Genomic DNA, 25,746 nt, shown 5'->3' with positions numbered 1-25,746 from the left:
CACACGGGAGTTCTTTCTAAACTTCCTTTAATCTAATAATATATTAGGTTCACATGCAGGTATCGAAATATGTCTATGTGGCACATGAATATTTTTGTATTTGCTATAAAACTCCCGATGTATTAGAATAAAGTCGTTTATTTAGATTGATGTGACCATCTTTTTCACATATGTTATGACTTTGTTCGAAATACGTCGACGTCATAGTTTTGAAAGGCATAATTACCATGTGTTTATGTGGACAATGTATATGAATGTTGTACTCTGATAAATCAGCCTATATGTTTTTATATAACTCCTTGCAATATTCCCTATTCACGGCACATGCCGTGATTATACAACATACAGTTGAATCGTATAATCGAGTAAATATCGGCTTATATATCACGAATATCATAAATATATTTATCAATCTATCACATAGTGAATAAACTATGGTAAATATTATAACATAGTTTACCCTTAGCAAGTATATTTCCCGCTTTTCAAAATCAACGTACACGTGTGAATTCGGCCTAATGTGTTTTGGTTTTAACCTTCTCCAATGCGATTGATATTCTGTTACTTTTAACAAACAAACGAACCAGATCGTAATTTGTCGTATATCAAGATAATGGGGGAGTGATAAATAAATAAACAAGGCATATTTACCATTGCAGTTTAATTCCATGTATAATATGTTAGTATAAGGTAGTAAGTAAAAGAGTGGTAACAAATTCATATATAATGTTTAGTATGTGTTGGTTATTGGATATTTCAGCTTCGTCGTTCTGCACTTCGTTTAGTAATTGCAACTTCCCAGACAGCGTAAAAACGGACAGTTTCGCGATTTTGAAACGGGAAATGCTTTTGCCTAATTATTTGCAGAGAGACGGTCGCTAAGGTATGTGCTCTGTAACTTGCAGCACATGAACCTTAAAAGCGTTAGGTAATAAAACAAAAATGACGTTGTACTAAAGTTAAAAAGTACGTTCAAGGTCTTCACTATTTCATAGCATAAAAACGATTTGCTCCCTCGCTTATTGTGACACTCTTTAATCGACTGATTTCCATTCCCCTCAAAAGTCAACAATGGTTTCGTCCTTTCTTTTACGACTCGAAACAGCCCTTTCTGCTTCAAGTGTTTATTTGCCTTCAATTACGTGTTGTTGGCTGTCACTGCCGTATTCTGAGTCTTGCCAATAACGTTTTGGTTCAAATTCAAGTAGCTATATACAGATAATAAGTAATGTCAGTTAAACACACCTTTGACAATAAAATGTATGTGAGAAGTAGCCAATGGTGTAATGCTCAAAATAATTGGAATGCAAGTTATACGCGAGTAATAATTTCCAAGTACAGTGAAACTAGAATGAATAAAGAACGGAATGACTTGCAGTCGATGCCAACTGCTGCCAAAAATTCATAGCACACAAACATATAAATTTGACAATTTATGTTTCTTGTGATACCAGATACTGGTGTTTATGTCAATCGGCGCATGCATGGAGCGCCCTCAATTTATAAGACTGTGAATTTTGTCTTCTTGTGGGCGCTCTACGCATGCACAGTTGTATCTGGTATCACAAGAAACATAAATTGTCAAATCTCGTCATAAATGCGTGAAATTTGGAAAAACATATGATTTATATGTAATCGGACGACAGTGTGCAATAACCGAGTATCTTATCAGCACTCATAACTGATTTTGACAATGTGCTTTGTAATTTGAGGGATTATTTTCGGCACCTAAAAAAATGTGTGTGCCACCGCCGCCCTTCGGCGTTCATGGGAACCCGACGGGGTGAGGCAGATGATGAAATCTTCCGAAATCAAAAACCGCATAAGACTCGCACTATTGTACCACAGAGGGCACTATATCACAAAACTGCATACGTGGATATTTAAGCGATTTAAGTCGAACAATAGGAAACAATGACATATAGTACGAGTCTAAATATGCGAAAAGTAAGCGGGGTAACATGTGCATATTTTGTTTCATCCCTTGTCATATATATATAGGGCAGGCTGATCGGCCTTGAAAAAGTAATAATCACAACATCATCGATATCCATTTTCTATTCTTACCCACAAGCCACACCATTCATCAAAACGAGTGTTAGATAGTCTGACTTATCATTTAGCATTACTATCACGTGAAACCAAATCAAAATCATTCTAAAATAACGTACTATAAGTACGATTTTGATTTGATTTTGGATTTATTGACCAGGGATAAAGAAATTACATTTGCAATAATAATTGTCGAACAGGTTCGGGTTGTAACGTTCGGTTGACGAAACAGACGATACAATTTCAACAGTACTGACGTACATGAATGCTAATCAATTTCATATAACCAAATGTTGTTTTTTGCTGTCGTACATTATATTTGGCAATAACTCCGAAAGTGAAGTGTTATATCTTCAACAAAACGTAGCCGTTAAAACTTGCAAAACGAGTCTGTTTCGATCGATCACCGCTTAAGCAGCATACACTTTTTTTTGTTTTTTTGTCATTTAAAAAATACGAACGGTGTCAATATTCAAAACTGCATTTTTTATGTCTCTGGCGTGCTTCAGAATGACAGATCTTGGCCGATCGTGTTTTTACAAAGGACCTGAATGTACAGCACTAATTTCACCAAACACCCTGCTCGCTTCTGCTTTTCGATCATTTTTTTCACTCGCTTTTGCAACCGCTTGTTGAATAATTTCTGCTTTATTTTTTGACCGCGTGAACCCAGAAATATCGCCCGTCTGCTCGCTCACATTTCAAATACATGGCCGTGGCATATGTTCCTGGTTTCTCTGCTCTCTGTCCTAATGAATTAGCACTGCCTGTATCACGTTAATGTCTCGATAATCATATTCTTGAATCGCAGTAGCAGCCCTGGATTTAAACGGAACACAGTCCCGCTCTATCAGCTTGTTGTGGAACGTTCACATAACAAGAGGTCATAGTTCAAGTTGCGTTCGCGAAAGATACAAGGTATGATGGATTGGAAGTGTTGTTCGAAATTAAATAATAGTTAACACTCGTTGAATCCCAAACTTTAGCACTAAAACAACCATTTCGACAATTCATGTGCCAGTGATCAGTGTTTGAACAAGCGGCCAGTGTTTTTAATAAGCGAGTGAAAAAAGAAAGTGATAAAAATATGGTCGTTTTTCGGTCGAAAATTAAGCGATATGCGGCTGATTAGAATGCGAAAATAGTGAGAGATTGGGCAATTTGAAAATGAGTACTGATTGCGCATTTTTAGCTTGACAAGCGTCACCAACTGAGAACATGGTAGGAATTGGAAGTACTAGTATACGTGGGAGGGAGTCCAGAAAGGGAACAGCCAGCATCCCTTTTACGAGGAAAACGTAAAATCTCGACGGATTAGTTTCGTTCTCACATGTAATATTACGTTTTGAGGGCTTCTGAGTTAAAAAAAGATGACTAAATCAACTGAAAAGCAAGCGTTTAGAGACATACATATGCAGAAGTCGGGTAGCCGCCAGTACTTAATCCACTTTTAACAACTAGGCTACTCTATTGACATTGGCTCTTATTTCATGTTTTTTTTAACTTGAGGTGGCTGATAAGCCTTGCCGAAAACGGTCATTTTGCGCACGTGTTCGACATGGATTAAAACCAGTTGTAAGCAGATATTTTCGTATGAGATACCCTAGAGGTACTGAAGGTAAGGTTTTCTAACAGTACAATATCTATTTAACAATACCTGTCTAAAGCGTGACTACTGTGCAGAATGAACTTGTGATGTGATGACCTGTGATACAAGGAATTCACAAAAGCGCCATCTAGAGGCGATACCACTGTTAAATTAATGCCCTCTACGGTGACAACATTTTATTGAGGTCAACGGGGTTTCCGCCATTGTGCGATTGAGTGTAGATTTTACAGGACGAGCATATGTCAGGATTGAGGAACATTCCGTGCGAAGTAAGTGATATATATCTACGATTGAAGTATACTCGTCAAACATTCATGTTCGTGGAGTTATGGTTCTTGTGAAATTATAAATAATACCTGTGAACACTGTATGTATGAACGATCGCGTTTGTTGTCTCAACGGCGTGTAATCTCAACACATGCGACCAAGAATGCGACCATTGCGTTTCTTGTTTTGCACTGGTATAGAATAATTTTGCATGACGATATCTTGAGCGAATAGGCTGTATTAAACGCATTTTAGCTGCCGTGTTTCCTGTTTATTCGAGATACCAGTACATATGCCTAAATCATAATATCAGTCATTGTCTTTTCTACCTCCATGCTCAGGCTCTTTTTTCTCCTAGCTCAACAGCATCATGACATGTAAAGAAAAAACACAAGCACGACGTTAAAATCGTTTTCAGTCACTAATTATTCAAGGGCACTGTTCCGCTCGGCTCTGATCGAACCAAATCTAACTCTGGCAAATCTCGGCTCTCGTTCGGCTCCCGAACGAATGAACGCATTGTAGATAATCTCCTGTTAATCCGTGGGAGGAGCAGTAGTTCGGCTCCGATAAAATGCTGCCGAGTGAACATAGCAATTGTTTATGATCATGTGTGTTACTTCTACAATTAAAGAGGTGTTACCACTGTGGCATCAAGTGATATGTGTTTTGTCTGATGTGACTGAACTTATAAACATACTGTTGATTAACCTATGATTAAAACACACAATGAATGTTTCTTAAAACTATTACTTTCAAAAGTTAGAAAAAGAGTGTCAGTGTTAGTATATTGTAGTACGTAATCATTTCTCAGCCGGGTACACATTAGTGGCGTTCACCTTAGAGATCTACTTGAACGCTCGGCACGAAACGAAATCAGTGGTGAATTTTCAGAGAACACATAAATATACATATGATCGGATACAGTAGTAATGATTGAAATCACAGTCACTCCACTAGGTGAGTAGAGTGACTGTGTCGTCGGCGACGAATATTCATGTGCTGCAACCGATATTTTCTTGCAATGCTACATTGACGTAAACAAATAAATATCAAAACTTCTAAGCCACTCATTGCACGATGACTCGCAATAAATACTATAATAACAAAAGGAATTAATTTCAATATGTCAATTACTGTTTTCATCATATGTGTTTCCCTTTCCATGTTTGGTTCAACTAACAGATCGACGAATGACAGCGTGATTTCTGCACGAGCCCAGTGGGTCAAGATGTGGGTCCGGACAATCGTAAACCCAGTGCTGTAATTCTCTCCAAACATAAAGGCTTAAAAATTTCGGCGCGTGCCTAGATCCCACCATGTGCAAATAACAATAGCGGAAGCTGATGTTGAAAAGACTGGTAGCTGTACAATTCGTAAATAAAATACGCTTGTCGTTACGTCCCTGGAATAAATTACATTCGAAGCCTTGGTACAACTATGCCCGTGTGAGAGACATTATGGAACTGTTAATAATATAATAAAATATTTAAATTTAAAATGTGTATTACAAATTAGGAAATCCGCTGCAATTAATAGTTGGTGGTTTGTTGATGTTAAATGGATAAGACTCAATTCACACACCAAGAGGTGTCATTCTTCAGTTAAGCAATACAATATGACAGACTTCAGTCGAATAATGGTGGAAGGTTTGACCTGCTCTTAAAACACGTCTTTATTCCAAATAAGCGATACGACGACAGAATTGGTTCGGTGCCAGTCGGTAATGAGCTGATAATAGTTAGTAATGTGAACACGGCGACGCGTTTTATACATCGTACGTTTAACCATGGAGCTCCATGGTTTAACATACAGCCTTACAGTCTTGCTTGAGCCAAATAGTGGAGTATTACTGAATCCAAGTCGCCGCATCGTCGTACGCCATGGCCCCGGCCTCTTTTACGCCAAGCCTACACAGATTTCTTCAGTTGAGTCTCGAAGCGAAAATAAACTCTGGGGCGAGAATGAGTCTCTGAAAATAGTGTACTATAGCTATGGATAGGTTTACCGCATTCCGTAGTTGGACAACCAGAATGCATTGTTCCATACAATTACTACATAGCAACCGGTTTGACATCGAGAAAAATTCATTTTTTTCAAGTTTATATGCAGTCTCTTTCCCCTGTTAAACGATTAGACGGGCATAACTTGCCATGCGCCAAGAAGCGGACCCAAACGGTTCGAAAGTTCTCAAACACATTTCGACAAAGCAACTTTTACATTGCTTCTATATATGTATCTGTTCTATTTTTATAGAAGAACCTTCCCAAATAAATGAAATTCTAAAATTTAAAAATATAAGAGGTAGTCACTAAACCATGTACTTTCACACTCAAGCAAGAGAATTGACATGTTGGCCTCGCATTGTGAGTGTTTAATTGTTTACACTGTAAAATGCCATTTTTTTTCACAAATAAAAAAACTTAAAAAAAACTGCAGACCTCATTTCTTTATATTTTTGAGTGAGCCAGTCTTGTTTCCACATACAAATACACATAATATTTCTATTTAATTTATTTTATTTAAAAAATATATTTTAGAAGCATATATTTTAGAAGCATAACAAAACAACGACTGGATTTGGTGTCACAGTTTGCTCCCAATTCATACTGGAATATTGCCAGCAATAAGTAATAAAGCTTGTTCAGAAAACCATTTATTCCCGACATCATATTCAATGGCTAGTTCACAGGATCTATAACAGTAAATAAATAAACAGAAACCATTTTGATGCGTGGTTTTCAGACGACACTGCCATATTGCACAGATATTCAACACCACCATATCGAATCACAATCTTTGTTATGCGCTAATGTTATATGCAAATTTTATAGTGTGTCTACATCGCGCATTAAAGGAAAGAGTAGTATTAACAAAGATCAGTGATTACTTGAAATCAATACCAGGTAGGGGGTAAGGGAAAAGTTATATAACATTTTATTATTTAATAATTTATTAAAATACATAAGTTTGTCCAACTCACTGTGGTCACGGTGAATGCATGTTGTCCACGACGTGGCCAACTTGGACTATGTAGTTTGTAAATACCCACCAACTATCTCATCGTTACATAATGTCTCAGCTCAGATCAGATCAACGCTTTATGGAAGCAAGCGTGACTGGACTGCTATACCAGGCTCGCTATACACATTGATTAGTGTTATCAGCTTGTTTCTGTAAATAGAAGCTATGCAAGTAATTCGCAACTATGAACACCTCCAATAAACAATTATAATTATGAATACCATGGCTTTGTGGAACGCTGTGATTTACAACGTTTCTCTCCAATAATTCACCGGTGAAACGTCTTTCCCAGTTTTTCATGCTTGGTACAATGTAGCAATATGGTTGCGTGAATCCACTTATACCATTGGTTGACTGTGCCTGCAATGGTCAACGTCATGACAACCTGATATCGGTTCGTTTTCCTCAGTGCCCAGTCTCAGATTACTAGTCTGAGACCCAGTGCACGGTAGTACAGTACCATGGAGGTGCATGCACGTTCACAGACCGCCATACACACACAATCTAATGAAGTTTACGGGGACCCGGAACTTGGACTTGATTTCCATGTCGATCGTGTTTTTTGAAAACACTGCGATTTCCCAGTGTTTTTATCACGACAAACGAGAAGATGAATAACAATGAAAATGCTCTCAGCAACCTACAGTACTCCCAGTTGTCCCACTGTCACACATTTCCAATAAAAAAATGATACACAAATGTTATGCAACTATTGATTTATTTATGCTTCCTGTGGTGTGATCCTTCGTTTTGTTTTCCGGTAATCCGCAAAATTTAAACACCGCGAATGGCTTGGACAGCTCATGGTCCATGGACAGCTCAAAACCGCGAAATTAAATGTCAACTCGAAATTCAGAAAAAAGTATTGACATCAACATAAAACAATGCACGCATATGTGTTCCAACGTAATTACACTTTGACAACTGGTCTTCCCAACAAAATATGCCGTTTCGCAGAGCGACACTGCGACCCTTTCGGTGAGTCGCACTATATTTCCCAAGCTCAAGTTGAAGCTCAGGATAGAAGCTCAGCTTGACTCTGAGCTGTAATCAATTTCCCAAGTTCAAGCTCAGGAAACGTGTTTAGAATATCCTATTTGACTTTGACACAGACATTCAGAAGAAAATAAAACAGTAAAAGCAGAAATAAAGATAATAAAAACAGGAAACGTGTTTCACACGTGTGAAACGACTGCTTTTAATAAGTGACTTCAACACAGCTGATTTGATCCTAGACGCTCAGGTTAGAGCTCAGAGTCGGCACCCCAACTTTGTTGTCGCCAGCGAGCTCAGAGTCGGCGCCCCAACTTCGTTTTCGCTAGCGAGTATATTTTAATAAGTGACTTCAACACAGCTGATTTGAGCTCAGGTTGAAGCTCAGCGTCGGCGCACAAACTTTGTTTTCGCTAGCGAGTATATTTTAATAAGTGACTTCAACACAGCTGATTTGATCTTAGACGCTCAGGTTGAAGCTCATCGTCGGCGCCCCAACTTCATTTTCGCTAGCGAGTATATTTTAATAAGTGACTTCAACGCAGCTGATTTGATCTTAGACGCTCAGATTAGAGCTCAGATTCGGCGCCCCAACTTTGTTTTCGCTAGCGAGTATATTTTAATAAGTGACTTCAACGCAGCAGGTTTGATTGTTGACGCTCAGGTTAGAGCTCAGAGTCGGCGCCCCAACTTTGTTTTCGCTAGCGAGTATATTTTAATAAGTGACTTCAACGCAGCTGATTTGATCTTAGACGCTCAGGTTAGAGCTCAGACTCGGCGCCCCAACTTCGTTTTCGATAGCGAGCTCGGAGTCGGTGGCCCAACTTCGTTTTGAGCTTCTGATGTGAACAACGATATTCCGAGCTCAGGTTGAAGCTCAGGATGGAGCTCAGGTTGACTCTGAGCTGTAAGCAATTTCCCAAGCTCAAGTTGAAGCTCAGAATGGAGCTCAGGTTGACTCTGAGCAAGCTCAGGTTGAAGCTCAGGATTGCCATTACATACCTGACATATTACATGGTGGATAAAGTACGATGAATGCCGTAATTACAGAATAGTTTAACTTCACCGAGTAAATACCCTCATTTCCGGACATAAAGTCATACTAGTGTATCTGTTACACATCAAACATTTATATCACATGTTTCTTCCCACGTCGGACGGTTCCGTCCAGGAATCAGAATTTCCAACCAGGAATAAAAGTTGCAGACCGACACTATTTTATTTGTTTATTATAAACACAGGATGTCGGCCACTGGACCATCATTCTATTGTACTTGATGGTTTTAACACACAACAACACAATGCAATACTTGAAGGAAGACACCGCTGTTCAAAATGAATGAATGAATGAATAAATAAATAAATAAATAAATAAATGAATGAATAAATAAATAAGTTTCCCGATTTTGAAAATGCCTTGGATTAGTTATTTGCTGAGGGACGGCCTATTAGGTATGTTCTCTGTAACTTGCAGCACATGAACCTAAAAGTGTTAGGTAATAAAACAAAAATGACGGTGTACTAAAGAAAAAAAGTACGTTCAAGTTCAACACTTTTTCATGCCATAAAACGAACTTCACCAGAAAAAACAGCCAAAACAACGCAGGGCATGGGCCTATAACGAAATACGTAAACAGTAAAAGACCGTTAAAAATGACAACAAGCAGCAGTCAGAACGGCCCAAGTAACGCACAAGAAAAAATTAGGAAAATTCACCAAGCGTGCTACAGGGTGATATAACGTATACAATACTATCGAAAACCACATAAGGCTAGCACTAGTGTACCACAAGAGAGCGCTATATCACAAAACGGCATATGTGGATATTTAAGCGATGTAAGACGAACAATGGGCAAAAATCGTATATAGCATGGATCTAAAAATACCCAAAGTAAGCCCGGGTTACATGTGCATATTTTGTTTCATCCCTTGTAATATATAGTGCAGGCTGATTGGTCTTAACAAGTAATAGTGATTTTCGAGGTTTCGGAGCGTTGATAATTCAATTTAATGAAGTAGTATTGCTATACTTTACCAAACTGTGTTAATTATATAATTACCATTATCTTGAGAATGGTTAAGGTCTTGTACTGGGACATAGTTGCTCCGCCCCAAAGACGTCCATGTATTGACGTAAGTAGTTCATCAGGTCCCTGTGTGAATCACCATGATTTTAAGATACCCAAGAGGTACTGAAGGTAGGGTTTTCTTACAGTACAATATCTATTTATTTAACAATACCTGTATAAAGCGGGACTATGATGCAGAATCAACCTGTGCTTTGATATCCTTTGATACAAAAGCAATTAACAAGAGCGCCATCTGGAGGCGATACCACTGTTAATAAAATGTTGTCATCGTAGAGGGCATTAATTTGAGGTCATCGGGGTTACCGCCATTGTGCAATTTAGTGCAGATTATACAGGACGAGCTTATGTCAGGATTGAGGAATATTCCGAGCGAAGTAAGTGATATATATCTACGATTAAAGTATACTCGTCAAACATTCATGTTTGTAGAGTTATGGACCTCGTGAAATTATAAATAATACCTGTGAACACTGTATGTATGTATGAACGATCGCGTTTGTTGTCTCAGCGGCGTGTAATCTCAATACATGCGACCGTCAATGCCACCATTGCGTTTCTTGCTTTGCACTGGTGTAGAATAATGGTTAGTAATAGTCTAACGGTAGAACAATATTTTTATTGACAAAATTATTATGTTCAAAATTTCAGTTATAATAATATGACATGATTTTTTAATAATGAAATATACACTGGCTAAAAGTCCAGGCACAATTCGAGAATCCAAATCCACACTGTACAAATTGCTGATGTCACAAAAAATGCCCTTCACTAAGGGTCGTTATATATGAATTGCTGTATACAAACAAACAAATCACGTGATAAAATAATGATAATAACGGTAATAAATCTTTGCTTGTTGGCAGAAAAATTATACAGCCAGTCGAATCAAGCCGAAGGTTATGCACTTCGTTGCAATCTGCCCGTGGTTGTAAAATTAGGTCATGGCGTGACAGACAAAGAAGACATCATTTAACACTGAAACATCACAATAAAACGGGGGAAGTGGTTGCATATTACAACGTAGCAAACATTGGAAATGAAAAACCGCCTAATACAAACGCCAAGGGTGCGACTCACAATAGATAAACACTTGCCAATACCAACGCAATCGCTTTGGCTTTCCCATTCGACTAATTAGAACATTGAAGTAGTCGTCAAAATAAACAATAGTCAAAGAACAACGTTGTGGAATGTTACACAAGTGTGCCATTGCGATAAAACAAAATTAGTTTTAAAATCAAATAAATATAGATAACAGGTGCAAACTTTTTAATGCTTAGCAAGATTTAGCAAGGCTGTACATAAACAATAAAAAAGAAACCTGGTGAAAAAAAGAAATGGCAGGATCTCCATATTATGCACTATATTTAACTTTTTTACAAAACGATAATCCATTTAAATTTGGAACTGTTACAGTCATTTTAATTATGAGCATTAGTAAACTTCTTACTGAGTGAATTGTTATGCAAATTAGCAATTATCTCAGCTTCTTTTTAGTGCACATCCCAGAACTTTAAAAAAATAGCTCCGTGACGTTTTGACGTTTTGTTTTGAAATTTTCACAAATAATTGACAATGTATTTATCTTCAAAACGCCCCCGGGGCATTGTTTTTGGTTGAACAGTGTTACAACAATCTTACAGACAACTAGCCCGGGTGTTCATTTATACATAAACTTGAAGTAGTGAAATTTGAGCTGCTGCCCTGCAAAATTGACAACTGGTAGACAGTTTTCAAGACGGCACTTTCTTCAGAGTAAACAGTTGTACCCATAAACCAATTTTGACAGGAAACAGAAGCATGGTTTAGAAGCTAATTTTTTGTAATCACTTTTGAACAAGAAAGCACATTTTTGTGTACATTTTAAACTACAGTGTCCATAAACAAATACTAACAAAATCAAAAAAATAATATACAATAAGCTTTCCGAAAATATATAGTTTTGTGGACAAGGGAGGTCATCTTGATTTCCTAATTAACTAATTAAAATACCTGTCAGGTAAACTGCATCTCTACCTTAAGTAAACATTGTAATTAAACTGACAGTTACCTGATTTTGACAAAAAAGCACAGAAACAAGGTTAGTTTTGCTCGATATTAAAGTGTCACAATGGTGTATCCTATATTTCGAAAAACAATTCAGGAAAGAGAGGAATATCCTCGGCGGTATAATGGTATTGATACCATGTGTGGAACTCATTGAGGGTTTGAATTCAGGAGTTAACATTGTTTCAACATCAAATATCCAATCTAAAGAATAACTTCTTAATCATAAGAACTTACAATTGTGGAAATTAATTGAACGAGAGTTATTTACCCCATAATAAGTCTCAAATATTTTTTTGAAATAATTATTTTCTCAATTCAAGAAAAGTAGAAATAAAATAAATATGACAACACAATAGACTAGAATTGTTGGAAATATAAAATTCAAGTTTGGCCAACCGAGACTGTTTGAAGGAAATGATAAAATTGAGAAGTAATTAACCATCACTTTTGAATTAGCTTTCAAGTAAAAGTGTTACCTGAGAGTGCCAGGGAAATGATTACATCTGTGACCGACCTCCACCGTTGCCCATGGAAGACTAAATTGACATTTACATAAAATATTCACCCCCACAGTCAAAAAACGCCGCCGCCGCCTCTGACAATGTCCCCTAGGTGATTTTTGAAGTACCGTGAGCATATTGTACATTTTGGCATAAATTTACTGTTTTTCATTTACGATTTATTTTCCACATTTTCTTTAAATGTTTTGTTTTTGACATCGGCTGTGACATGATCAGCCATTTACGTGACAAACTAATTACATATACATATACATGTTTAACTAATTGAACATAGCTGCTTCTGACTTATAGAACAATAATCAATTGAAATGATTAACAATAATGCAAACAAAATCATCAAAACTACAAAGAGTTCATAGATTTGAATGATGAAGTTTTTGTTATAACCCAGTCTCCAACAGGTCTTCCACAGTGCAACACATTAGTTATTTAATATAAAATAAATTAAATGTAAATTTGATACCTTCTGTCACTAAGCCTTTGTTTTACTGCTTCTATAATAACGTTTAACACGTGCTGGTAATTTGTATACCACATATCTACTGTAAAACAACGTGGTTAGGAAGTATCCATATCAGTCGGAGATTGTTAATTATTTTCCTACTCAAATTGAAGGTTACTTGTGCTTGCCAAACATTGCACCGTATTCTTGACCTAATCATTGAGCAAATATATCCCTGATAACAGAGCTTCTGTTTACCCGTAAACATCCTTTATTGGTATCTAGTCTTCCATGGGCAACTGTGGAGGTCGGTCACAGTCGTAATCATTTTCTCATAAAATCTCCACGTCGTAACAATACAACATTTTTCATAGTTTTTTTTTCTCAGCAAAATGTTCGTTTTCTTCGCAATTTTAGAGTATTTCTGAATCCAGGCCGTCCCAAAGAATGTAACATCTGGAGTCTCCTGCGACAGAGACTGCATGATGTAAATATTTGTTGATACAAGATGAATCAACTTGTATCAGCAAATCTTATCTTAATGCAGGAAAGTATGGAGCGGGGAGTATCACTATAGATACGTTCTCACACGCCGGTGTTAGCACTGTTTTTTTTGTGTGTAAATATTATGCTAAATTGTCTGCTCGCGTTCCCACCTAGTTAAAAACACCGGTGTTTCGCGCCCTCAGCGAATCATATAAAAGAAAAGTCAATAAACAAATGGAAGGTCAGTCGACAAAATACAGGAATTAGCGTTTCAGAGGGTCTAGATATCAACATTTTCCCAAGGGCAGGATGCTCCCCGGACCCCCCCCCCCCGGAAAAATCGATTTGTTTACATTTACGTAAAATATTCGCCGCACAGTCAAAAAAAACCTGCCGCCTCCTTTGACTAACATCTGATTTGAAAAAAAAAAAACGTTTGAAGTAATACTAATTCTGGTGTTGAATATAAAAGTGCTACTCGTACTGAAGAATAAATTAAGCAAATTGCTTGCTAAATATGAGGTAAATTATTCGCCACTCTTGACACAACCTAACACTGTTTTTTATTACCATACAGTCCTTTAATAACAACATAATCTTTTATACTCTTTTAATATAGATATATATTTGGGTTAGAATCATTTTGTATAGTGTACTGAGTAAAGGTTTCACACGCAGAATCCACTTTAGGTAAGTGTAGTTCATTCCGGCAATTTTAAATATGTATATATGTAGATGGTTATGTCTTTTCCTACTGTCATACATTCCACCAATATTTTATCCACATGTAGCTATCATGCTAGGTTTGTGGATATATAGAAAACTAGCGTTCTATAGAAAGATATCACAACACTTTTACATCTACATTGTATTGCATTCTGTAGCGATACACATGAAACTAGTATTCTAACTAGGTAGGCTGCTCTGATATCACACCACACTTTTACTTTGATACATTGCATCTGCATTGTATATTATCCATGCTTCTGTAAAGACACAGAGAAAACAAGCATGCACTACGTTCACTGTAGGCATTATTCTGCCATTCAACCAAGGACGAAGACAAAAATCTATGTCAGGGAAAGTCCCATAACTTCATATATTTTCTTCCACATCACGAACCACGTGACCGAGGCAAGGCAGGGGACACCATCTTGCCTTATGATCACTTCTGTTTTTCTCTGCATCAAGTGAGCATCCTAGCAAAACCAGTTTGATTCAGTCTCCATTTTTTCGACTGAGATTTCTGAAGAAGCTGTGAACCATTGGTAACAGTAGACGTAGTGGCTGGTAGGATAAGTTTGTTTTCTTATTTTTGTGTGTGCAAAAAACTCAGGATTATCTGAGCGAGCTGCCAACGTCCTGGCCAAGGCAAATAGGGATTCCACCAATGCAGCCTGCGTCCTAAAATGGCGGGCATATGTTGGTGTAGTGGAAGGGAGATTGATCCATGCCATCTCTCTGTTGACCATGTAGCTGACGTTTTCATCCATTTGTTTGACGAGTTGGGCTTGTCCTAGGCAGCGACCATTGGCCTTGTTACCCACCATCGAGAATTGCTTCTATGCCCAGTTTGGGTGTTGAGTTACTACGAGACTCATACTAAGGATTCAAGGCATGGCAGCAAGCACATGTTTATGTGTTATGACTATGGTAAGCAGGACAGACCATTCTCCCCAACTTCCATTTCCAGGTGGATCACTGCGACAGTGTGCAAGATTTATGACTATTGGCTACAGGCCAGCCTTGTCACCCATCATCGAGAATTGCCTCTATGCCCAGTTCGAGGGTTGAGTTACTACGAGAATCGTACTAAGGAATCAAGACATGACACAGGGTCTACAGAGACACAGAGTACGAGCACATGGGCTTTGTGCGATCGCTGAATAATTGGCTCTTGCCTCAGGTGCCCCCCCCCCTCTATCATATACTGAGGGCGGGCTTTAGGAGAGCGCAAACGGGTTTACCAGTCATTACCAAAGGGCCAAACAATTGAGGAAGGTCTTTTTCCAGTGGGACCCGTTCTAGTAGATGAGACTTTGGTTACTGACCAAGCCCAGATAAACACAAGAATCACTGCGCATAGGCGAATAAGTAGTCTCTGCTACAGATTTGTGCAGAGAAGTTTCTCCCGTCAGCACTCCTTGGACATGTCACGGTCTCGTTTTAGGCCTATGCCCTCATGCAGAACTATTTCAGCCTCTTTTTCTTTTGGAATGCTAGTCACCCAAGCATCTGAATTTGGGTCTAGCATTGTCGGGCAACCCTGTCACCCTATCTGCAGTTGCTTTGTTATGGGTACGACACTGTCAAGTTAAGACACTGTCACTGTACTTATCTAAGTGGTAGTCGTAAGTAGGGAATATTGTGCCGGGCTATGGACACCCTTTTATGCATGGAAAACCACCACCTTTCTGCGTTTGACTCAAAATGGTCATTCTAACTGACTGGAGTCTAAGGTGGGTAATTGAACATAGTGAATTTTTGCAGAGGGTTTTCAACCCGCCTATTCACACAGTTCTTACCCAACATAGACACAAGGTCCCTACTGTGGAAGAAAATCTCTGAGGTCACGGGGCTTCCCCTGACCTAGATTTCTCTCTCTGTTGCCGGCTGAATGACAGATAATTTTGAATGACATGAGTCTATGGTGGGTATAAACTATGTGAATAGTCGGGTTGAAAACACTCTGCCTAATTCTAGCTATATAGTCTGCTATGGTATCACACCATACTATTACTGTAATACACTGTAAAAGGACATGTGTATAACGAGCATTCTAGCTAGATAGCCTGCTCTCGTATTACACCACACCATACTTTTACTGTAATACATGTGCATCTACATGTGGGTAAGATTCCAGGCCCTAAAGGGACACATATATAAGGGGCATTCTAGCTAGATATGCTGCTCTAATATCACAACATACTTTTACTTTAATGCAATGCATCTACATGTAGGTAATATTCCAGATTTTAAAAAGACACATAGACAACTAGCCTTTTGGCTAGTTAGGCTGCTTTGATATCACACAATACTTTAACTTTAATACATTGCTTCTACATGTAGGTAATAATCCAGGCTCTAAAAAGTCAAACATATAACGAGCATTCTATCAAGCGAAGCCCATCACATTATACAATACTTTTACTTTAGTGCATTGTATATACATGTAATATTTTTGGTTTTACAAAGACACGGAGATGACTAGCATTTTGCCTAGTTAGGCTGCTCTGATATCACACCATACTTTATCTTTATTTTAATAAATTACATCCACAATTAGATATTATTCTTTGTTCTACAAAGACACTTAGATAACTAGCATTCGAGCTAGATAGGCTGCTCTGATATCACATCACACCATACTTTTACTGTAATAGTTATGTGGAAAGCCTCAACAAATTGTTGATTGTTTTGTATGACATGTGCATAGAATTTTATTCCAAGCTATTCTACATTGATTTACAAATAACCGTGAATAGAACGAGATTGTCGATCGACCACACACCATCGTGTGGACTTTTCCTGATGAGCGCAGTGAGCGAAGATTGTTGAATAAATAAAAATGTACATCGAGTGCATATACTAGTATATCATAACTTCAGGCAAAATTGTTATTACGGCTTATGAATGCTGTTTATCGTTGACAAGTTGACTTCAACCACCGTCTGTGTTTTCAGAGAGACACTTTATATTCTGTCTGGTTTTGACAACCTCTGTTTTCTTTTTGGTAATTCATTCCATTGTTTGTATCAGCAACGCACGAGTAGCGTTTATTTTACCTCATATTCAAAGTAGGCATTTTGAAAACGATGTGGTGGGACTTACACTGCCGGCAAATTGGAAACTCGACGCTTTTGAAACCCATTTTTCCGGCAAAAGTAAATGGTCTACCTGCCAAATTCAATCCGTTTTTTATTTATAACTACCATGAATATTCATGGCGCCATTCACATTTGAAAAACAGAAATATAATATGTTTTGTGGAGCTTTTATACACAGATATTAATGTGAGTGAGGGCGACTTTATTTGAATAATGAACTCCAACCGCGCCTGTTTATAAACCATGTCGATCTTTAATACATTGTATCTACATGTAGGTAATAATCCAGGCTCTAATAAGACAAATATGCAACGGGCATTTTAGCCAGATAAGCTGATCTGATATCACATCATACCATATGTTTACTTTTATACATTGCATCTACATTGTATTATCCATAGTTCTGCAAAGATATGGAAAAACAAGCATTCCTAGTCATTGGCTATTCTGATATCACATCATACTATTACTTTAATAAATTGCATCTACATGTAGCATTCTAGATAAGTAGGCTGCTCTGATATCACACCTTCCTTTTATTTTTATTTTTTAATGTATCACATGTAGCTATTTTCGTGGACTCTGAGACACGCAGAAAATTAGCTAGATATGGTGCTTTGTGATCACATAATACTTATACATTGATACGGTATCTCTAAATAGTATTTACATGTAGCTATGTTGATAAACTCTGTAGAGACACATAGAAATGTTGTATTATAGATAGATAGGCTGCATTGTTATCACACCGTATTTTTATTTAGATACATTCCACTTTATCCTAGGTTCTGTAGAGACACATAGAAAACTAGCATTCGAGCTAGACCCGTTTATTATGCTGGAATCATTCTTGCCATCTAATATTCTACATTGCCAGTTAATAATATTTTGATAGGTTAAGGCTAGGCTCTATAGAAGCACATAAATACATGGTAAACTGCAGTTAGATATCCATCATAAAATGATGTTGCACTCCAAATATATTTTGTTATATTGTTTCATTCTGTTATTTTGTAGGTGAAAACTGAACTTGCTGCCAATTTATAGATGAAGAACACTTCACACAATGAAGCCCTGGAATACAATGTAGTACATTTCATTTCCCAAGATTTTCAAGATTTCCAGAGAAGTGATACAAATTCCTAAACACTTATATACTCAAGTCACTGAAAATTTATATGAAAGTTACCAACATATACACTTGGAGAATTATGCTTTTAATGTCACATGGTATGCTTTGAATTATTAATGAAAACAACAACACAACTGAAATGTGCGATATTAGAATTGTATATTAGTTCAGAGAACCTAAATGTGTGAAGTCCATGGAAAAACATACAGGATTGAAGCCATTCCAGTGCAAACAATGCGAGAAGTGTTTTACTCAGTCGGGGAATCTGAAGACGCACATGCGTACTCATACAGGATTGAAGCCATTTCAGTGCAAACAATGCGAGAAATGCTTCACTCAGTCTTGTGATCTAAAACTTCACATGCGTACACATACAGGATTGAAGCCATTTCAGTGCAAACAATGCGAGAAGTGTTTTACTCAGTCGGGGAATCTGAAGACTCACATGCGTACACATACAGGATTGAAGCCATTTCAGTGCAAACAATGCAACAAATGCTTCAGTCAGTCTGTTGGTCTAAAATATCACATGCTTACACATACAGGATTGAAGCCATTTCAGTGCAAACAATGTGCGAAGCCTTATACTAGTTCAAGTTATCTAAAAGTGCACATGCGTGTACATACAGGGGTAAAGCCATTTCAGTGCAAACAATGTGACAGATGCTTCACTCAGTCTTGTAATCTAAAACAGCACATGCTTACACATACGGGATTGAAGCCATTTCGGTGCAAACAATGCAAGAAATGCTTCACCCAGTCTGGTAGTCTAAAATATCACATGCTTACACATACTGGATTGAAGTCATTTCAGTGCAAACAATGCCAGAAGTGTTTTACTCTGTCGGGGAATCTGAAGAAGCACATGCGTACACATACAGGATTAAAGCCTTTTCAGTGCAAACAATGCAAGAAATGCTTCACTCAGTCTGGTAATCTAAAAACTCACATGCTTACACATACAGGATTGAAGCCATTTCAGTGCAAACAATGCAAGAAATGCTTCACTCAGTCTGGTGGTTTAAAATATCACACACTTACCCATACAGGATTGAAGCCATTTCAGTGCAAACAATGCGTGAAATGCTTCAATCAGTCTGGTGGTCTAAAAAATCACATCCAGTGCAAAGAATGTGAGAAGAGTTTTGTTTATTCAAGCGATCTAGGAGAACAGATGCACACTCGTAATATCCAGTCCATAGAGAAAGCTGATCAGTTGGAGAAGGGATCATTGGTCGTGTTAGATTTTTTGAAAAGTACTCAAGAGGATAACATGAGTGGCATTGAACAAGTGAGTCAGGGAACAGAGACATTCAGAATGTACTTTCTTTCTAAAAATGAGATAGCATTGAAAGGGAATGAGAAGTTGAGTTATAAAATCGATAAACTGGACCAAAATGTTGTAAGAAGTAAGGGCACAGAAACCTTCAGACATGTGGTATTTTTCTAATTCGTCATATATGCAAAAGCGTGATGACGTTTAGATCATAATGTTTTGATATGAAATAGATGAAACAGACAACGTTTTCTATTGAATGAAGGTGATCATAGGATTGTAAACATGTACATGTTTGCCTTTAATATGCTGGATATATATCTAGTGTATCTATCTATTCACACCTGGTCTCCAGCTAGTAGTATATTGGTACAGTATGATTTTTGTTTGTCGTGTATCATTGAAATATATTTTGTAATGTAACATTTACTATGCATTATTAGAAAACTATTCCAACGTATTACTACATACATCCTCTTCTAGATACATTTATTCAACGAATGTAAATAACAAGAATTTAGTGTTAGTAAATTTATATTTTGAAAATATACACATTCGTCGTGATATTGCATAACTTGCATTACATTGCGTTTTTTGTCATGCCATCAATTGCGTTTTTAGAATCCCTTATTTTTGTTTCAATGACTGCAGTCACGCACCACAATGTTGAAAACTTCATCATGAAATTCATGTGCAGTAAGTTACGATTTTCTTTCATTGTTTTGGAATTTGTCACCTATTCCCACATCCCCGGGAATCTGTGTTGTTTTTTTGGCTTGAAACACAAGAGCCATAGGACATAGGGCCAAATTCCTCTCTCTCTACACTCCGAAATGCGACAATGGAACTAGCCCAAAATAGGCTTCCTTTTCAACGCGCCTCTAAAGCAATCAGTGTTGGGGGCTGTGATGTAATCAATAACGTTGACATCGCGGTAAATGTAAACACACTCTCGAACTCAACTCAACATTCGGTCTCAGACATCTAAGCAATTATCAGTTAAATCAATCATAAAGACTGATGATTCGATTGATGGCCGGAATAGCTGTATTGCTCATTTATATGCAATTATGATTCTCAATTTCTATGTGCAAATATCGCTGGTGTGGACAGCAACGGCTGATAGACTATTCTCATTCTTTAAGTTTTCTTGACTATTATGACTTTTCCTGACTTTTCCTCCGTCGAATTTTACACTGATAAGTATTAAATTAGTAAACGATCCGGCGCATAGTCAACATGAGTCTCTGAAGGTAGCGTCAACATTAGTAAACATTAGTAAAAGAAATTTACATTACAATATTATGTTTCCAAATAATTCGATAATTATGATGGGAACTGCCAAGTACAAAGTGTAGTCAGTAGTATCAGTAAGTAAACGATACTATGGACCCTATGGTATACATGAACATGATACTTCAAAATAAAAATGCATCTCATTAGAATTTCCGCATGAAATAACACGTTATCATTATTTCTTTTGTTCTGGTTTTATAATGGTAACTATAATTGATAAATATATAATGGGTATTTTTGTAAAGTGTACCGTTATGTATTGCCGGTAAAATATGCACACCATTAAAATGATAGCAAATAACAAAATGCAACCGTAGTACACATACAGAGTAAACAAAATTATCTTGAGTGACTTTCGTTTACCGGTAGTTAAACTTTTGCCAACATGATGTAACATTATATATGATGGTGGTGGGAACTACCAAGCCATTTTCTAAAATAGTGAGCAAATATTTATTTAACCAACACTAACCGTGAAATACACCCATCATTGTCACTGGTGGAATATTTTATATTGCAATTTCTTAATTTTATTTTGTTGAATTGCAATACATTAGTGATACAGTGACCCCTCGCTAAATCGCAGTTGTCCTGATCCAAACAAAAAACGCGACATATTGGAGTTCGTGAAGGTGGCGGGGAGGGGGTCATGCGTTGAAAACGGATAAATAGCACTTATACACACATGTGCTCACAGTAAGTTTTCTTCAGTGGAAAACATCACAGCTTCCATGCCCACATGGATTCAACACAATGTAGTGAATTTTATAGAGCTATATCAAAGACCAAGAGGTACGTAAAGTCGCGATTTTACACCCTGTCAAAAGCTTGAGTCATGCGGCTGCCACCCTTTGTATCTCAGTAATTGATGGACAGTATGTGTTAAGTTGTCTCCTCCAGTTAACGTATACCACTTTCATCGTTCGCAACATATTCATAGACTATTGTCAAGTAATATGAGGGGTTCCACTAGAAACTAGCTAGGATATATTACATCCCAAGTAACGTATATCATTTTTATTACTTTACACTAAAATATGAAGTTACACAGATAGAGGAAATGTCTCATGGAATGGACAAATTATTATTGTCTATGTTATATGACAATATGTATTAAAATATACATTCATAGTACACATGCAAAGTAAACAGAATTATGCAAATTTGTATTGGTGGTGGGAATTTCCAAGCCAGTTTATAAAATTGTTAACAAACATTAATTTAAATAACTCTTAACACGGAAAGCGTTTTCTCATTTGTGTGTATCATTTATGCATATAATTATATATCTCATATACTTTATATCATTTTAATTATATATTGTATTCTAGATAACACTGGTTGTTAATGACACAAACTGATGAAAAGTTTTTGCCACTCATCGCAGAAACCAATCATTGCGAAGGCACTCATCGCGAAGCTACTACTAAGGTAAATACAAATCACATCATAGTTCTCGGATATATTCAAATATGAAAATAAAATATGAAAGCTACAGCAAAAGGTTACATCTTAATATTGATGATGATGCTGAATTGTTCAAGTAACCTGCGAAAGTAACAACTATTTATAGCAAATAACATGATTGATAGCCGATGCGTGAATATACAGATACTAAGCAAGAACATTTAAACATCCCTTTGACAATAAAATGTAAGTGAGAAATTACGAATGGTGTAATGCTCAAAGTAATTGAAATGCTAGTTATACGCGAGTATTCATCTCAAAGTAAAGTGATTCTAGAAAGCGTAAAGCACGGAATGAATGCAGTCATCTGCTGCCAAAAATTCATAGCACACAAACATGAATCGACATCACTTTGTCCAAGATCGTAATGCTGACCACACAATGGGACGAATGCGAATCGGGACGAATCAACTCGTGGGACGAGTTTGAATTTGGACGAATTTACGGTGAATCGACTGGTGAAGCAAAGCTCCTATATGTTTGTTAAATATAATGAATTCAAGCAACCTGCCAGCTTGAATCCTACTTGCATGTGTTTAATTAATTTAATGCATACAGACTCTAGGCTTTGAAGATAAACAGGTTACAAGTCAGTAGGTCATTTTAACCCTATACAATTACAAATTTCACAGTACATACTTCTAAAAAGTACAACTCGTTGCCAAATTCGACTGTAGCGTGTATCACGGTTACATAAGTAAAAATGAGTTTCATGGCATCCGAATATTGAGCAAACATGAAACACTTTAATACTACTAAGTTTGGTTTTAGTTCATCTGTAAAAAGAGTGTCTACACGTTGTTCACATTACACATTATTCGCAACTGTAAGTTGTACGTAGGTCACACTAATGGTCATGATTTTGTTTTTCGATTATCATCGCAAAGGCGATTGAACCACTAAATCTAATTACACAGAAAAACACTAAGTTATCTAAAATAATTGCAATGTGTGCGCTTTTGGCACGACACACAAAGCCCATCCACACTCGGGGTCCTACAAATAACGTTAGGAAGACATGTTTTGGTTACAATGCGGTTTCCCCTTTGTGTTATATGTATTTACAAATTGAATGATTATGTGTTACCATGATTTTCAAGTAGCCAACCGATTTTCATGTAGCCGCTGATTTTCATGTAGCCAATCGATTTACATTTAGCGGAGCAATTCCCAAGTAGCCAATCGATTTACATGTAGCGGAGCAATTTCCAAGTAGCCAATTGATTTACATGTAGCGGAGCAATTCCCAAGTAGCCAATCGATTTACATGTAGCGGAGCAATTCCCAAGTGGCCAATCGATTTACATGTAGCGGAGCAATTCCCAAGTAGCCAATCGATTTACATGTAGCGGAGCAATTCCCAAGTAGCCAATCGATTTACATGTAGCGGAGCAATTCCCAAGTAGCCAATGATTTACATGTAGCGGAGCAATTGCCAAGTAGCCAATCGATTTACATGTAGCGGAGCAATTCCCAAGTAGCCGACAGATTTTTTTTCAAGTAGCACAGCGGTGTTCAAGTAGTGGACGAATTTTCATGTAGCGGACAAATTTGTATATATATATAGGCCACCATAAAAGTTGGCAAATATCCCACGTTCCTCTCAGCATTACCGGCAGAAAACATGGTGCAACAGATAACATCTTACAACTCATTTCAAATACACACACTTTTGAGAGTTTGTCGCGCATTTTTTTTTTAAATTATAAATTAGTATTGTCTGATCTAAATGCCAGACTAACTAACAAACTGAAAATAAAACAATATTCATGGGGAGAAACTTGCGAAAATTTGATTCCAAAAAATAATAATTTCAAAGTCATAACATATCGTTTCAAAATGCCGCCATAGTTTATAATTTTGTTATTCTAACTCGCTATTTTATTATACGATATCGTAGTTAGCCACTTTGTGTAGTGCGGTGCGTAAATACTTTTAGTGGGTCATATATGAATATATTTTTTTCATAAAATGTCGATAAGAATTAGTGAAATTATATACAGTCTGCGCACACATATTTACATATATACATATATACAAAAAAACAGAACTTGTCATAAACGCGTGAATCGTATAACTGTTTGAATAGCCCAGTATCTATCTTATAAAAATGTGTGCATATATATAGTGCAGGCTGATTGATCGGAAAAAAGTATTAGTGATTTTCGGGGTTTCAGGTCGTTGGTACTTCAATTTAATGATGTATGATTGCTTTATTTACCAAACTGTATTTACTATATGATTTCCATTATTTTGAGCAAGGGTAAGGCCTTGTACAGTAGATCGTCATGATTTTCAGATATACAAGAGGTACAGAAGGTAAGGTTTTCTTTCAGTGCAATACAATACAAATACATTTTAAACTACATCCGATTGTGGAGTCTATGTACGTGGGAGAATGAGGTTACCCTTTGCCACAACTACCTCCAGGTCACCCTTGGGGAAGGTGTAGCACTTGTGAGCCTTGGGTGCCAACTTCCCATATAACAAGTTTGGTTGACGTCAGTAAAGGCACACGGTCGTAAAACTCCTGCACAAACAGATCCGCATAGGTGGAAAATTTGTCATGTAAATATGTATTTATTAGTTTCAGTTGTTCTTAGCATTTGGCAGGGGGGGGGGGTCGTAACCTCTTGTGGTGAGAACCAGTGTGACTGGACTGTCAACGGGGTGCTAACGATTTCATTGGAAAAGTTATCAGTTACATCCGTTAATGTAATTTCGTTTTACATACCCGTAAATCAAAAATCACAATACAATACAATAACAATACCTGTCTAAAGCGTGACTACTATGCAGAATTAACCTGTGATGACCTGTGATACAAAATCATTTAACAAGAGCGCCATCTAGAGGCAATACCACTGTTAATTAATGTTGTCACCGTAGAGGGCATTAATTTGAGGTTAACGGGGTTTCCGCCATTGTGCGATTGCGTGCATGAAACAGAATTTACAGGACGAGCTTATGTCAGGACTGAGGAATATTCCGAGCGAAGTAAGTGATCTATATCTACGATTAGAGTATACTCGTTAGATATTCATGTTTGAGTTATGGACCTCGTGAAATTATAATTAATACATGTGAACACTGTATGTATGAACAGAACGCGTTTGTTGTCTCAGCGGCGTGTAATCTCAACACATGCGACCATTCCGTTTCTTGCTTTGCACTGGTGAGGAATAACTGATGGTAATAGTCTCACAGAATCGGGG

The 25,746-nt window shown here is 37.2% G+C and overlaps 1 protein-coding gene and 1 long non-coding RNA gene across 2 annotated transcripts; both read left to right on the top strand.

Moving 5' to 3' along the window:
- The first annotated feature begins 10,321 nt into the window (after nt 1-10,321).
- Nucleotides 10,322-18,632, top strand: LOC144356043 (uncharacterized). The gene is made up of 3 exons (XR_014927026.1): nt 10,322-10,409; nt 14,153-14,223; nt 18,378-18,632. It is a non-coding gene; the product is annotated as an uncharacterized LOC144356043 (long non-coding RNA).
- A 221-nt stretch (nt 18,633-18,853) lies between these two features.
- LOC146731558 (uncharacterized) lies at nt 18,854-19,942 on the top strand. The gene has a single exon (XM_085492925.1). The coding sequence runs from the start codon at nt 18,854-18,856 to the stop codon at nt 19,940-19,942; it is 1,089 nt and encodes a 362-aa protein (XP_085349051.1).
- The last annotated feature ends 5,804 nt before the right edge of the window (nt 19,943-25,746 follow it).

The sequence above is a fragment of the Saccoglossus kowalevskii genome, chromosome 18, assembly GCF_978046115.1.
Source record: "Saccoglossus kowalevskii chromosome 18, keSacKowa6.1, whole genome shotgun sequence".
In the NCBI taxonomy this organism is placed as follows: domain Eukaryota; kingdom Metazoa; phylum Hemichordata; class Enteropneusta; family Harrimaniidae; genus Saccoglossus; species Saccoglossus kowalevskii.
Note: the sequence above shows the minus strand (reverse complement) of the source record. Positions and strands in the feature narration are given on the sequence as shown.

Excerpts from the sequence above, each read along its gene's own strand:
- LOC146731558 (XM_085492925.1), top strand. The coding sequence starts at position 18,854 with ATGCGTACACATACAGGATTGAAGCCATTTCAGTGCAAACAATGCGAG.